At 39.5% G+C, this 12,483-nt stretch overlaps 1 protein-coding gene across 1 annotated transcript in view; it reads left to right on the top strand.

Moving 5' to 3' along the window:
* LRP1B (LDL receptor related protein 1B) overlaps positions 1-12,483 on the top strand; it is a 749,025-nt gene that overhangs the window by 385,646 nt on the left and 350,896 nt on the right. The window contains exon 6 of the mRNA XM_054208041.1: positions 701-958. Within this exon, the coding sequence (XP_054064016.1) occupies positions 701-958 (258 nt within the window). The remainder of the gene's footprint in view (positions 1-700; positions 959-12,483) is intronic.

Consider the following 12,483-nt stretch of genomic DNA (forward strand, 5'->3'; position numbering starts at 1 on the left):
CAGGTGAACGTGACAACACTTTAAGTTGCATGTAATATCTTAATGTGGATTGCTTCTTCGTATTTTTTTGTTTGCTTGTTTATTGTGACATTAAAGGTAACCCAATGGAAACTACGTGTTCTCGGTTCCCTTTTTGCTGTCAGGACACTTTCCCCTTTATAATGTACGGTGTTAGGCCCATCATCTGTATGATATAGCCAGGTTTTGCTTCACTGGGTTTTTTGTTAGGTTGTTTTTTATTTATTTTTAGCGGCACCCACTCCTCAGTTTTTGTCTTATTTTACAGACTCTAATATAAAAAGTACGTAACTATTTCATATGTACTCATGAGTTCTGCAGGGTTTCCTGGCCTTCATTCTTTTAGAAATGCCAGTAATCGGGATAGAAATAATTTGCATAACTTGTATTTCATTTTATGACTTAGGCATGAAAAATGTTGCAATAATGATACTTGGAATTAAACAGAAGCTGTGGGGCTAGGGTAATTAATTTTCTTTAATGATGTGAACCATTAGAACAGCGGGATAAAATAGACTAGTAATTTGGAATATATGATAGTTATGAAAATAAAAACAAAACCAATTTATTATATCTCTTAAAACATGCAGGTAAGAACATTAAAAACTACATTAAAGCTGAGAAGATAAATACGGTATACACACACAGGTAACCCTTTAAATTCTCTTTACTTTGTTTTTAGAGCCTGCTGATAGACCTCCTCTTCTTCTGATTGCAAGCTCTGAAACAATTGAGGTGTTATACCTTAATGGAAGCAAAGTAACTGCCCGAACTCCCATCAAAGGATCGGCAGTTTTGACACTAGACTATAGCTACAAAGAGGACACACTTTGTTGGATTGAATCAAGAGATCTTTCAAGCCAGCTGAAGTGTACCAAGATAACAAAAGCTGGGAATTTAACAGACGAGTGGACAATAAACATCGCTCAGTATCTTCACAGTAAGTATTTGACAGTGTTTTAGCGAAACAGTGGTGTCCGCCTTGGCGAAATGTTGCTGGAACCTTCAGAGGTATTTTGGGGCTGGCCATTGAAAATTGTCTTAGACCATTAAACATTGCAACTCACACTGAAGCACTTTTATGTTTCTCACACCTATATATATATATATATATATTCAGTATGAGTTGCCATATTTATATCTAAGCAAAGTGCTTGAAGATATGCATTTTTATAGACGAAATACAATGTGCAGAAGTGACAAGAACAGCAGTGCAACAGAAGTGGAAATGTAAAGTACTTCCTTTACTCTGGCAAAGCAGTGCTACGTAAAGCTTGACAATGATTCTGTGCTACTGGGACTATGTTTATGAATTGGAGAGACACATGCTTATCACATTTGCTGTCAGCTATCGTAGGTATGTTAGTTCTTGAAAATAACAAAATATTTCATGGCTTACTGGAAATAATTGGCGTTTTTTACAGTTAAGAAAAAAAAAATTTAAAAATACTTGAACTCATTTTGCTGAATTAGTCTCAGGCATTACAGCATTATTTCTCAATCAGCTTTTCAATCTGTGGAACGCTGTTATCTTCTGAAGGAGGTGTTCATCCACTTACACATTCTCCTGTGAACAGACTGCAGAATAGCATGCAGTCAAAAAAACGCAATTTTCTTCATCTTGCCCAGAAGAGATGCCCACAGATCAGCTTAGAAATGGCAGCACTGAGGAGTGCGATGGTGCTGTTAATAACAGGCTTCTAAAAAGTCAAGACTGGAACCTAAGATTGGACCTAAGATTTTGAAAAGTCCTTTTACGGAGAGACGGGCATCAAAGAATAGCTCTGAACAGATCCCAAAGTCTCTGACCATCCAGTTCAGGAATATTCAAATCACAAATTTAATTATAACTCTTAAAGGTGCATGTCAAAGTGATAAATTCTTCATAGGGAGTGTGGTTTAGACTATCAAGATAGCTGTTGTAAGATGCAGTCATTTCGTCAGAGTAAAGTGGTTTTTTTTAAATCTAATTTCCTAATAATATATTTACTAGAATAGAAAATTAAATTTACAAGAAGAAAAAAAGGGCTTGGGTTTGGATTTTTTTGTTCACCACTTATTATGACTATTCTACTTTTAGAGGACTTTCTTATCCTAGATGTGCGGTGGTTGGATTGTTCTTTTTTTCCTTTTTCCTATTTTACTCAGGATTTTTTTAATTTTGTATTTTAGAGGGCTTTTCACACTCTAGATATCTAAGAGCCATAAAAACCTTGGTGGTAGTATTTGATTGTGCTTTTTTAATTCACTCTGTTATTGATATTTTATTTTCTTCTCCTTTTAGTAGGTACAATCAAATTAATGACAGTCTTTAGCAAAATTTGTTTTGTACCGAACTGCATGCGTGTCTGTTCTGTCACTTACCTTCCTTCTCAGAGTGGACCGTAGCACTGTTTTGTGGTTCTCCACCAGTTCTCTCCCTTGTTCCTCTCCCTCCGTTCTCTGCGTGTGAAGAGAATTGCTAATCTCGGTGGTGTTCGGATCTGCATTAGTGCAGCTGTTTGCAAAATTAAGGCCGTGTGATGGGTTCGAAATGAATACAGTGCCTGGAATTAATGAGCTAATCATTTTTCATAGTGCTAGTACACATCAGCCTGGGGTCTCTAATATTTTCTCTGAAACTTGACTGTAATCATTCAATCTTGTTCAAAGGAAGAATAGAAATTCCCATGGACATGAATCGACTGCAGAGACTTGTTACAAGTTCTTCTTTAATTTTGATTTGTGAAATAGCTCTTGGAGGCGTAGAGAAACATTGCTTGTAGTCAAGTTCGGAGCTCTGACTGACAAAATCTAGCAGATTCAGCCGTGGTGGTGGTTTTTTTCCAGACACACGCACCCCAGATGCTGTTCTTGGCTTGCTGCAGCGGAGCAGCGGCCGTCCCCGTGGTGTGAGCGTGCCTTCTCAGGGGAACAAGAAGTGTGAAAACTGCTTTTGTCCTGCTCCTGCTCATGACTCTGCAGTGAACGGTCTCAACAGACTGATTCACTGGGGCATCTGAGGCGCGAGACAGCACGGACAGCGTGCTGCTCCTTCTTGGAATAAGAACTTTCAAAGGTTCAATCAAAACTCATCTGTTGCTGATTTCTTGGTTGGTTTTGTTTTTTTTTTCCCCCCAGTAGTCAATGCAGAAATTGTCTACCTGTGTTTATTAAGCTAGTTTCAGGCTTGTAAGTTTTATTATATCATGGATAGGTTTTGTTTGATAGGTTTAGCCTTTTAAATAAGGATCGGTTTCCGTAGGCATGGTAATATCAGCACAGGCATTCTTGTCTTAGCCAAGGCCAGGCATTGGCTTGTTGTTTCATCTTTATCTTTTCAAGACCAAGAAGTTTTTGGAAGAGAAGCTGGAAAATTTCCTCTTGGAAGGATTTACACAGACAGTGTTGGAGCCAACTGGGCTTTCAGGGAAGATTCTCGTATAAGGCAGGCCCGTACAGCAAGACGCTCAGAACAGTCATTCATGTAAATTGCTACCTCTAGGACCAAATAGCAAAAAATCTTTTTAATGGCACGAAGGCGTAAAATCTCTCACAATTTTCTGCCCTTCCAAAGCCCTGATGTGCAACCTTATACTAATACTTTTTTGTGCTGGAGTGTGGGGGGTGGTGGCAAGAGTAGCATCTTCTGGATAACAGAATCTCCTTCTTCCTCATTTTAATAGGCATTTTTTGTCTTCGTCATTACAAGTACTGAGCACCTTATGTGCTCTCCAAACAAGCACCAGCCAGAACAGCCTGGGCTTTAGCCACTATTCTTCTGTAGAATATAACAAAATCTCTTCTGGGATGGTGCTTCAGAGCATGATATTTTCTGCTTGGCTGATACTTGATTCGGGTTTTCTTGGCATTCAGTTATCACAGTACACCAGTACAAATCCTGGACTGCTTGTCTCTAGCTTTGCTACCTTGTGGTGTTTTATACCTCCAGACAGTCGATCCTACCTCGCCTTGGAAGGCTCACAGGCTTTTCTGTTGGGAGATGTGCTTGTACAGGACCAATCTGGATGAAAAGAAACCTGTTGCTTCTTCCATACTAGTTCAGTTTTCATCTAGGTTCCTTCCCTCGCCTGCCCTACCACTGCATGGGGGAAGAGTTGCTCTGAGGTTGAAACAGGTGATGGGCATGGAGGGCTGAGGTCTCCAGCGAGCAGAAGTATTTACCTCTCTGCTTGTAGAATCTATCACCTTCTACTTGCCCTCATCATCACAAGCCAAAGCTGACTTTTTGGCTCTCCCACTTCTTGGATGTGGTTGCTGTGAAGACCATCAGAAAGGGTGCCCAAAGGAATTGACCAGGATCCAATAGTATCTGGTTACATTCCTGTTTTCTTCCAAGGTTTTGGTCCCCCTAAATTGTCCTCCCCCACCCCCCTGACCTAAAACACTTCTTAGTAGCAATTAACCACAGCTTCTAGTGCTACAGTCATTTAGCTTGGCACTGATGAGGCTCAATCATTGAAGGAAACATTAAGCTCTAGATGTGGTGCTTCTGTCAGCAACCTTCCTGTGAAGTTCCTCTGAATATTCATGAGAAATCAAAGTTTAGCTTACTCAGGAGGAGAACAACTGTGAAGATCTTGGGGGAGGTGTTTATTTCTACATAAAGTCAGCACCAAGCTTGTCTCCAGACAGGCGTTATAAGCTGTCATATAGTTGTAGAATGTGATTTTTCTTTTTCTTCCGTGATAGACAGCCCACGCTTACAGACCTCCTAGAAGATGAACAGAAATGAGAAGATTTCATGACAACGGTCATTGACACCTCAAACGGCGCTTTTGTAGCATTCAAAGTATCTGATACAGTAACGGGAGCAAGAATGGGATGTGAGAAGAGTATCATAAAGAAATATCACAGCATACTTGTCCTCTGTTTGGCATCCCCTTAGCACTCTAGAGCCCTGACTAATCGGCATTGCTGTTCTTGCATTTCTGGGAAGACTGGACAAATGATGTTTCTGGGATAGTGCCATTTCTTACTTTGTCCAAAGGGTTTTGTTTTTTTGTTTTGTTTTATTTTGTTTGTTTGTTTTTTATAATGTCAATATCTCATGCGTAAGTGCTCTAGACAGAGCCATCATTAAATATACAAAATTAGGATACTTTTCACATTAATTTCATGTTTATTCAGCTTGCATTTTCCATCTCCTTTTACTGCCCAGTCACTCAGTCTCCTGAAGTCCTGCAGTTCTTCAAAACTGACCCTCCTCTTTATTATTCTGGAAACCTTATTTTTATTATTGGATTTTGTCACCCTGTTACACATGTTGTCTTCTAGGTGACTTGCGAATGTTATCTCACATGGGTTCCAGCACAGACTACTGCTGTGGAACTTGGTGATGCTTCACGGGGAGCCAGATTTGGACCCCATCTTAGGTACATGCGTACATCACTATCATATGTGTAAGACTAAATCTTTCCTGAGTCTTCCCTCATGTCTTCCTCAATGTCTCTTGGGATTTTCATATGTTTCCATGTTTATGTTTTATTTTACTTTTCCATATGCTTTTAGCTATTCCCCTTCAGAGCAGCCGCAAGTCCAAATCTCCAGTTGGATAACCTTCATACTCCATGGCCTGGTATGGGAAATGTTTTCTTTGCATCATCCTTGCATCTGTCCATACATTCCTTCCTCATTCTGGTGTACCTGGACTTACAGAACTTTTGATCCAGTATTTGATGGACAGTATGGACTTCTATTTAGTGCAGGAAACAATGTTATCTGATAACTGTCCTTTCACGTACAGTTTTTCTGCCCCCTGTAATGACAAGACTCCTTTGAGACTCAGGCCTGTCCAGAAACTTCCGTTTATCGGTATGCTCCTATCTTTAGCTCCTGGCTAGTCTTTTCCAATTGTTGGTTATACATAGACTTTTTTATGATCATCAGGTTTACTAGAACAAAAAGGGTAGTTCACATCTTTTTGTTAAAAACATTCATTCAGCCTTTCTGTTGCAACAAGGACGATCAGTTGGATCTCATCCTTTCGCTGTGGTGGGTATGGCAAATCCATTATCTTGCGTTACGAATAGTATTCATGGATGTAGCGTGTATCTCAATGCTTGATGGTGTTTGCACAAAAGTTAAGATACAATCTGTGAGAACAGAGATCCTAAGAGGGCCTTGCATATATTAGGAGATTCTAAATGTTAGCTGTGAAGGATCTGTCTGCTTTTACTGCATCTTTTTGATTCAGTCCATTCAATTTTAGTTGAGGATTGTGCTACCAGCTTGAATAGCGTCCCTGTACCATTGCATTATGTCGTTTTGAGGCAGAAGCTTCCATGGCAGATGCGGTGAATTGGTGGCCTTTCCCTCCAAAGTAATCCCTTCTGACATAAGGACTATTTATTAACTGCTTATTAATTGCCAAGAATGGAATTTTTCAGTCATTCAAAATTATAATACTACTGTTTCTTCAAGCTTTGTTACTTATCCAGCTTCCACAATTGATCTTTCATTGACATCAGTCAAACCCCTGCTTCTCTTCGTCGCAAAGCTGGTGTGCTGTCTATTTGCTTTTTATGTGCTTTTCAGTAGTCGTGCCCTGGGTTGTTAATTCTCAGACTGAGCACAGAAAATAAAATGTCTTATCTCAATGGCATGGCTCAGTGCAAATTTGTGATTCCTTCTTTTTTTTTTTTTTCCTTCCTCTAAATTCCTGGGCTCCGCGTGGGACAGTCTCCTGAACGCTGTCTCTGCAAAGCCTACGTCTCTGCACGTCCTTACTCTCAGTTCTGCATTGCTGGATTCCCTCTTCCCCGATTTCTCAGCTTCCTAGCTGACCATTCTCAGAATTCCATCTACAGTGGGACACGACTGTATCTTTTCTTTTGTCTTCCTTACATCCCAACCTCTCCTTGATAGCAAAGGTCTTGTACCAGGGAGGAAATCCAAGAGCAAGGAGGCTATCTCCCGCAGCAGCAGCAGGATTTTATAAATAAAAAATGAACACTTTGTCATAGTATCGGTAACCATGCAAATTTATCTTTGTCAGGCATAATGCGGAGGGACTCTTCCTCTCTGTTAAATTGAATTATTATACTCCTTGTAGAACAGGAACATTTGTATTTTGTTAACAAGGTTTTGAAGACGGAATAAAATAATTGTGGGGGCTGTAAAGATCTAACGCATAGATAAATAGGTTGCCGCAAATATAAAATGCACAACTTTGTAGTGAATATTTTACAAATGCATTTATATCCCCAGATACAAGAATAATGAAAGGTCAGTAAAAAAAAGGCAACCCACAAATGTTTTGGTTTTTGGTTTTTTTTTGTTTTGTTTTTTTTTTTATGAAATGTGGAATTTAATAATGCATGTTTTACGGGATTAGACACACATTTTCCCATAAGCCTTTGACATGTATATGCACCACGTTGGCTTCATTTTGTTTTTTACTTGGTAGCCACGGGAACTGTTCTTTGTAATATAATTTTCACAACAACTGAACTTGTTCTGCTTCTGTAAATCCACCGTGGACTTCCACAATGGGCAAATGTCCAGGGAGACGCAGACATTTGCATAGCACAGCCTTCTCACAGATCATCAGAGATCGTTCCTCTGATTCCAGCTCTGGCTGAGCAGTTTCTTTGATCTCTGCTGAAACCAGAAAATGCTTTTTTTTTTTTTACTTTTGATAACTGCAATGATGCTGGAAATGAAACAAGAAGAGAATGGCCTTGCCTTTTACAACCAAAACTTGTACCCCCTCCTGATCCCATGCAGGATCTAAGCAACTGTCTAGCTACAGCAATTTCCTACTCTTTATGCTACAGCTTTCATATATATGCTGTACAGCAAAGTCCCCTACTCTTTATGCTACAGCTTTCAGGCTCTTGAGATGGCCTCAGTATTCACAGAAGCTTGTCTTCTGCCTTTCTTCTCAGGAAGGAGATGTATATAGGAGATACATTGGAGGCATATACTTGTAACCTGCCCATTTCAGTAAAGTTGGTTATGAACTTGAGGCTTCAGGTTCACACTCTTAGGAGCTACCTTCAATGGCAATAAAATATCCGATTAATGTTTTAGTATTATATACCATCAACTAATTGTATTTGCATGAAGTTTTTTTCCCATTTTCTCCTGGTTCTTAACTATTTTATTTATAAGTTTCACATTTTTTAAGATATAGCTACTGGTTTTCATCCTAAGCTTCTTTGTAAATTCATGTCACGCACAACGCTAATCAAGTTTTCTTCAGTTAGACTAACTGTCAGCAAATTTGCCGCTTACTTCCAGATATTAATTTCTTAATGCAAATATTTCATTCAGACTTTATCCAAAAAAACCCACTAATGTCAAACTTTCTTTTTGCATAATGTACTTCAGATCATGTAGTTAAAATTAGTCCTTCTGCCCCCTAGAGACTTTTCCCTGAGACACAACTCATAGAACACAAGTTCCACGAACATTGCGATGAAATTAAAAAAAGAAAAGTCTCTGGATTCTTCAGAAGGGCTTTTGTCCTTATAGGAAAGAAGGGGCCATAAGAAAATCTATAAACCCAAAATACTGTCTGTTTACATCCAACGTGATAACTGGAACCTTATTTTGATACCAAAATATGGTACCACTTATGAAGCACTTGAGCAATTACAGACCAAAGTCCATCCAGACAGAGATTTCTCCAAGAGCTCAAAGCATAACGAGACAGTACGTTTTCAGCAAAGAGCCTGCGAGGTTTCCGGAACGCCCCGTGCTGTATCTGCTACAAACAGAACTGAGTCTACAGGACATCAGTGAAGTGACCGACAGTGAGCGGGCACAACCCCTGTTAGCGTTAGCAGGGACTCAGTCCCAGGTACTATGACTTTGCCCTTCTGTATCAGATGCACAGTAATACGAAAAACTCCGCCTGATGTATTATTCTAGGGAAGCAGCGGGCAGAAAAAAAATAAAAATCTGCTTACGTCTCTTATGCAATGAAAAGAGCATCAGAATGAAAACACAAGTATTGGGAGCTGTGATCTAGCTGGTGGCCTCGACTAATTGTTGTGTTTTGCAGTTCATATTTCGATCTAATGCCTTGTATTGCTACAGGGTGAGGGGTAAATAAAGATCATGCTTTTCATAAATGAACAAGAAATTGCATTAATCCGAGTAAAGCTGAAACCAGAAGCTACTTATCTGATGAAATAAAAAACAGTTGCAGCATCTTTGTCACTGCTTTTTAAGAAATTATATCAGCTGCGTGGCTTTGGGCTCTGGGCTCCTCTGCTTTCAGTCCTCACCGTGGCCTGGGTGTTTCTGGGCTGTGCTCCGGGCGGTGACGGAGCCACACCAAGGAATTCCTATGGGTCGGAGTAAAATAAAGGCCGTGCTCTTTTCTTAGCACTTTCTCAGGAGCTCTTACTGACAGAGGAGTTGCATGTTTGCAAAAGCCGATAAAGCTGTGATTATTATTTACACTGTGGTGGACATGACTAATTAAAACCACCATCTGATTTGGGGGTTTAATATATGATTGGGGGTTTTTTTTCAGTTTTTCACTTCTTTGAACGGCAGAAGCAATGAGTAGCTCAAAAAGTATTATCTCCAGTCCGTAGAAATATTTTTGCCTCCTCAATCCACAGAATGTACATTGTGGGTTTCTACTTAGAATGAAGCAAATTTGATTTAAAACTGTCTTTTGACTTCAGCTTTGGAGTAAAACTTGAAATGCTGAAAACCCTATGGATCATGTCAGCATTATGAAATAAATAAAATAGAAGAACAATTCCTATCCTTCTCGCTATTTGTCAGTTGGGTTGAATGAAACAAAATCTTGGGTTTGCTTTAAAATTCTTAACGGTCGTTTTAGTGAAGCACTTATTCTGAAATTGGAAAATTACATGTAACACATCTTTTAAGTGGACTAAATCACTTTTTCCAAAGTCAGGCTTAAGCTGTATAAATTTCTTAGTTCTGGAAAAAAGCATTTTGATCACTGTAAGTAATTAAACGAGAAGGACAGAATATGCAAAAGGCTTGGTTTGTTTGCGCAAAGCTGAAGCCCCGCATTTTATCAACATGTCAGCGAACAGCTGCGGTTTGATGTGTCGGGTTCGGCATTCACCGTGACACTTCTCGAGCTGATGATAAAGTTTGGATAGTCTTTGCATGTGTAATTGCGTAAAATCTCTGTCACACTGTATAAGCAAAAATAATGAGCTGATTGAGGAGTGTGTGGGGATACCTGCCAGGACTTGCATTTCCGGAGCCTCTTGCTCTTTTTGGCATTGTTGGACTCGCTTGCACGTCATCTGTTGATATTTTACTGAAGTATATGATTCCATTTTTTAATACGGGGAAGTATTTTTTATGTTTATCTATAAGGAGATAAATATAATGTTCTAGTTAGGAATATCCTGAAAATATGTATTTTCATTTTAAGACTCTTTGAAGGATCTAACAGTTAGTCATTGAGTCTGTTCAACTGGTTGCAAAATTCAGATTTGTTTTAAATAGTCCTAACCATTGCATTTGCTTCAGAAACGAACCCATGGGGAAAAGGAGACTCAAGTAAGACGAAGTGCTGGGAAAACGTACTTTATAACCGTCTATGAACGCACTGTAATCCATGTTCTGTATCTTACGAAATAATTGGTCACAGTTTGAGTTTTTGGGGTTTTTCCTTTTGCAAACAGAATCATAGAATGGTTCGGGTTAGAAGGGACCTTAAAGATTGTCTAGTTCCAACCCCCAGCCCTGGGCAGGGACACCTCCCACTAGACCAGGTAAACCAGACTAAAAAACATACACATGGACAGACAATTATTCTTTTATAGACTGAGCAAAAAATATATATTTGAAGATAGCGGCCCTGAGTAGAACTGAAACACTCTTCTGCGTGGACTGGAGAGCCTGGAGAGGGGAGTGCTGGCTGGAGGGGTGCTGGGCAAGGGGAAGGTGGAGCCTGGGCAGCAGCCGGTGCCCTCATCCTGCCCCTGCCCCGCTCTTAAACACGGGGAGAATTAACACCCTGCAACCGGCTGCCTGTGGGAACACTCCCCGCCCGAGTAATTTAACATTAGGGCAGGCGAAAAATATTGCTACGAGAAAGACATACATTGCAGAGGGGACCTAGAGGAGGGATGCAATGCATATTCGTGTCTCTCCTCTGTGCTTCCTTGCAAGTGGTGAGCCAAATTCTTTGTACTGTTTATGTGAAAGGAGGGGTGATTTAGGAAGAAAAGCATAATGCTGGTAGTCAGGAGACCGCTGTTTTTCCCGAGACTTACAGGGTGACATTTAGCAAGTAATCTTGTCTTTTCCCCTCTAAATGTAAAATGAGAATAACAGCATTTCCATATGGCAGAGGGATGCCGTGAGGTTTAAAAACTGAAATGCTAAAATGATGGGGGATACACAAGGTAGAAGTAGTTAGCGCAAAGTACATAAGTTCTGTAGGGGAGAAGAAGTGGGATTATGGCCTCGTATCAATCTGAAGTGGTGAGTTTTGGAAAGGGCTGGAAGCTTTCTGAAAGCAAAGTTCAAGTTCTGCTTTCAGAACAAGATATGCTCAATACAATGCTCAATACAAGAGCATTGAGTTTGAGCTGTATTACTGGAAGCAACAGCTATTTGAGTGGTTTGTGAGACTTTTTAATGGAGTCTGTGGTGGTATTCCATTTTAAGATAATGCTCAGGGAGACCAGTACTTGGATCCCACCGCTATAGTGATAACGGTTGAAATAAATAAACAAACAAAAAAAAAAGCAGCGTCATGATATCTGGATGAAAATGGATAGAAAAATAATTAATGCATAACTTTAAACCCATGTTTTATTTTTATTTCTTGCATTACTGGAAATAAGTTAGCAAGAAAAAATAACTTTTTTTTTTTTTTTTTTAAATAAGTGCATCAACAGTACCTGTATTTAAAGTCTGGGCAGTCGTCTGCTTTGTTGGTCAGGTCAAATATAATAAATAACAGTCTTCTCAGAAGCTACTATTTTGATATTGAAAAGATGTAATAAATGGATGAAAAATAGCAAAGATAGGAGGAAAGGGAGGGTGAGGTAGTGATTACACGAGCATGCATTTGTTATGGTCGGTTGGCAGTCAGCATTCAGGGACATGAGGGATTTTATTTGTTTGTTTTACTCAAACTATAATATGAGGGAAGTGACATTAGTGGGTGCCGTACCGTGGGTTTGGGTGCTTTGCAGAGGCACAAACACGCTGAAAGCATCAGGTGGTGACAGCAATTCCTCTGTGTTGTAGCAATGGGGGAAAAAAATGAAGAAAACACCTTAATGTCCTTTAATATAAGAAGCAATTTCTTTTTCTTTCCTTAACAAGCCTAAAAAAGGAGGCTGTCTCATGTAGTAAGGTACATGATATGGTTTTGTTTCAGAGATATTATGTGGAACAATGAGGTATATATCTGCTAACTGTGCATGTTATAGGTTTTATAAAGCTATTTTAAAATTTTCTAGTATTCTCTAAGTAGTAATTCTCAAGCTAGATTTAAATTGG

Source organism: Rissa tridactyla, chromosome 7 (assembly GCF_028500815.1).
Source record: "Rissa tridactyla isolate bRisTri1 chromosome 7, bRisTri1.patW.cur.20221130, whole genome shotgun sequence".
NCBI lineage: Eukaryota > Metazoa > Chordata > Aves > Charadriiformes > Laridae > Rissa > Rissa tridactyla.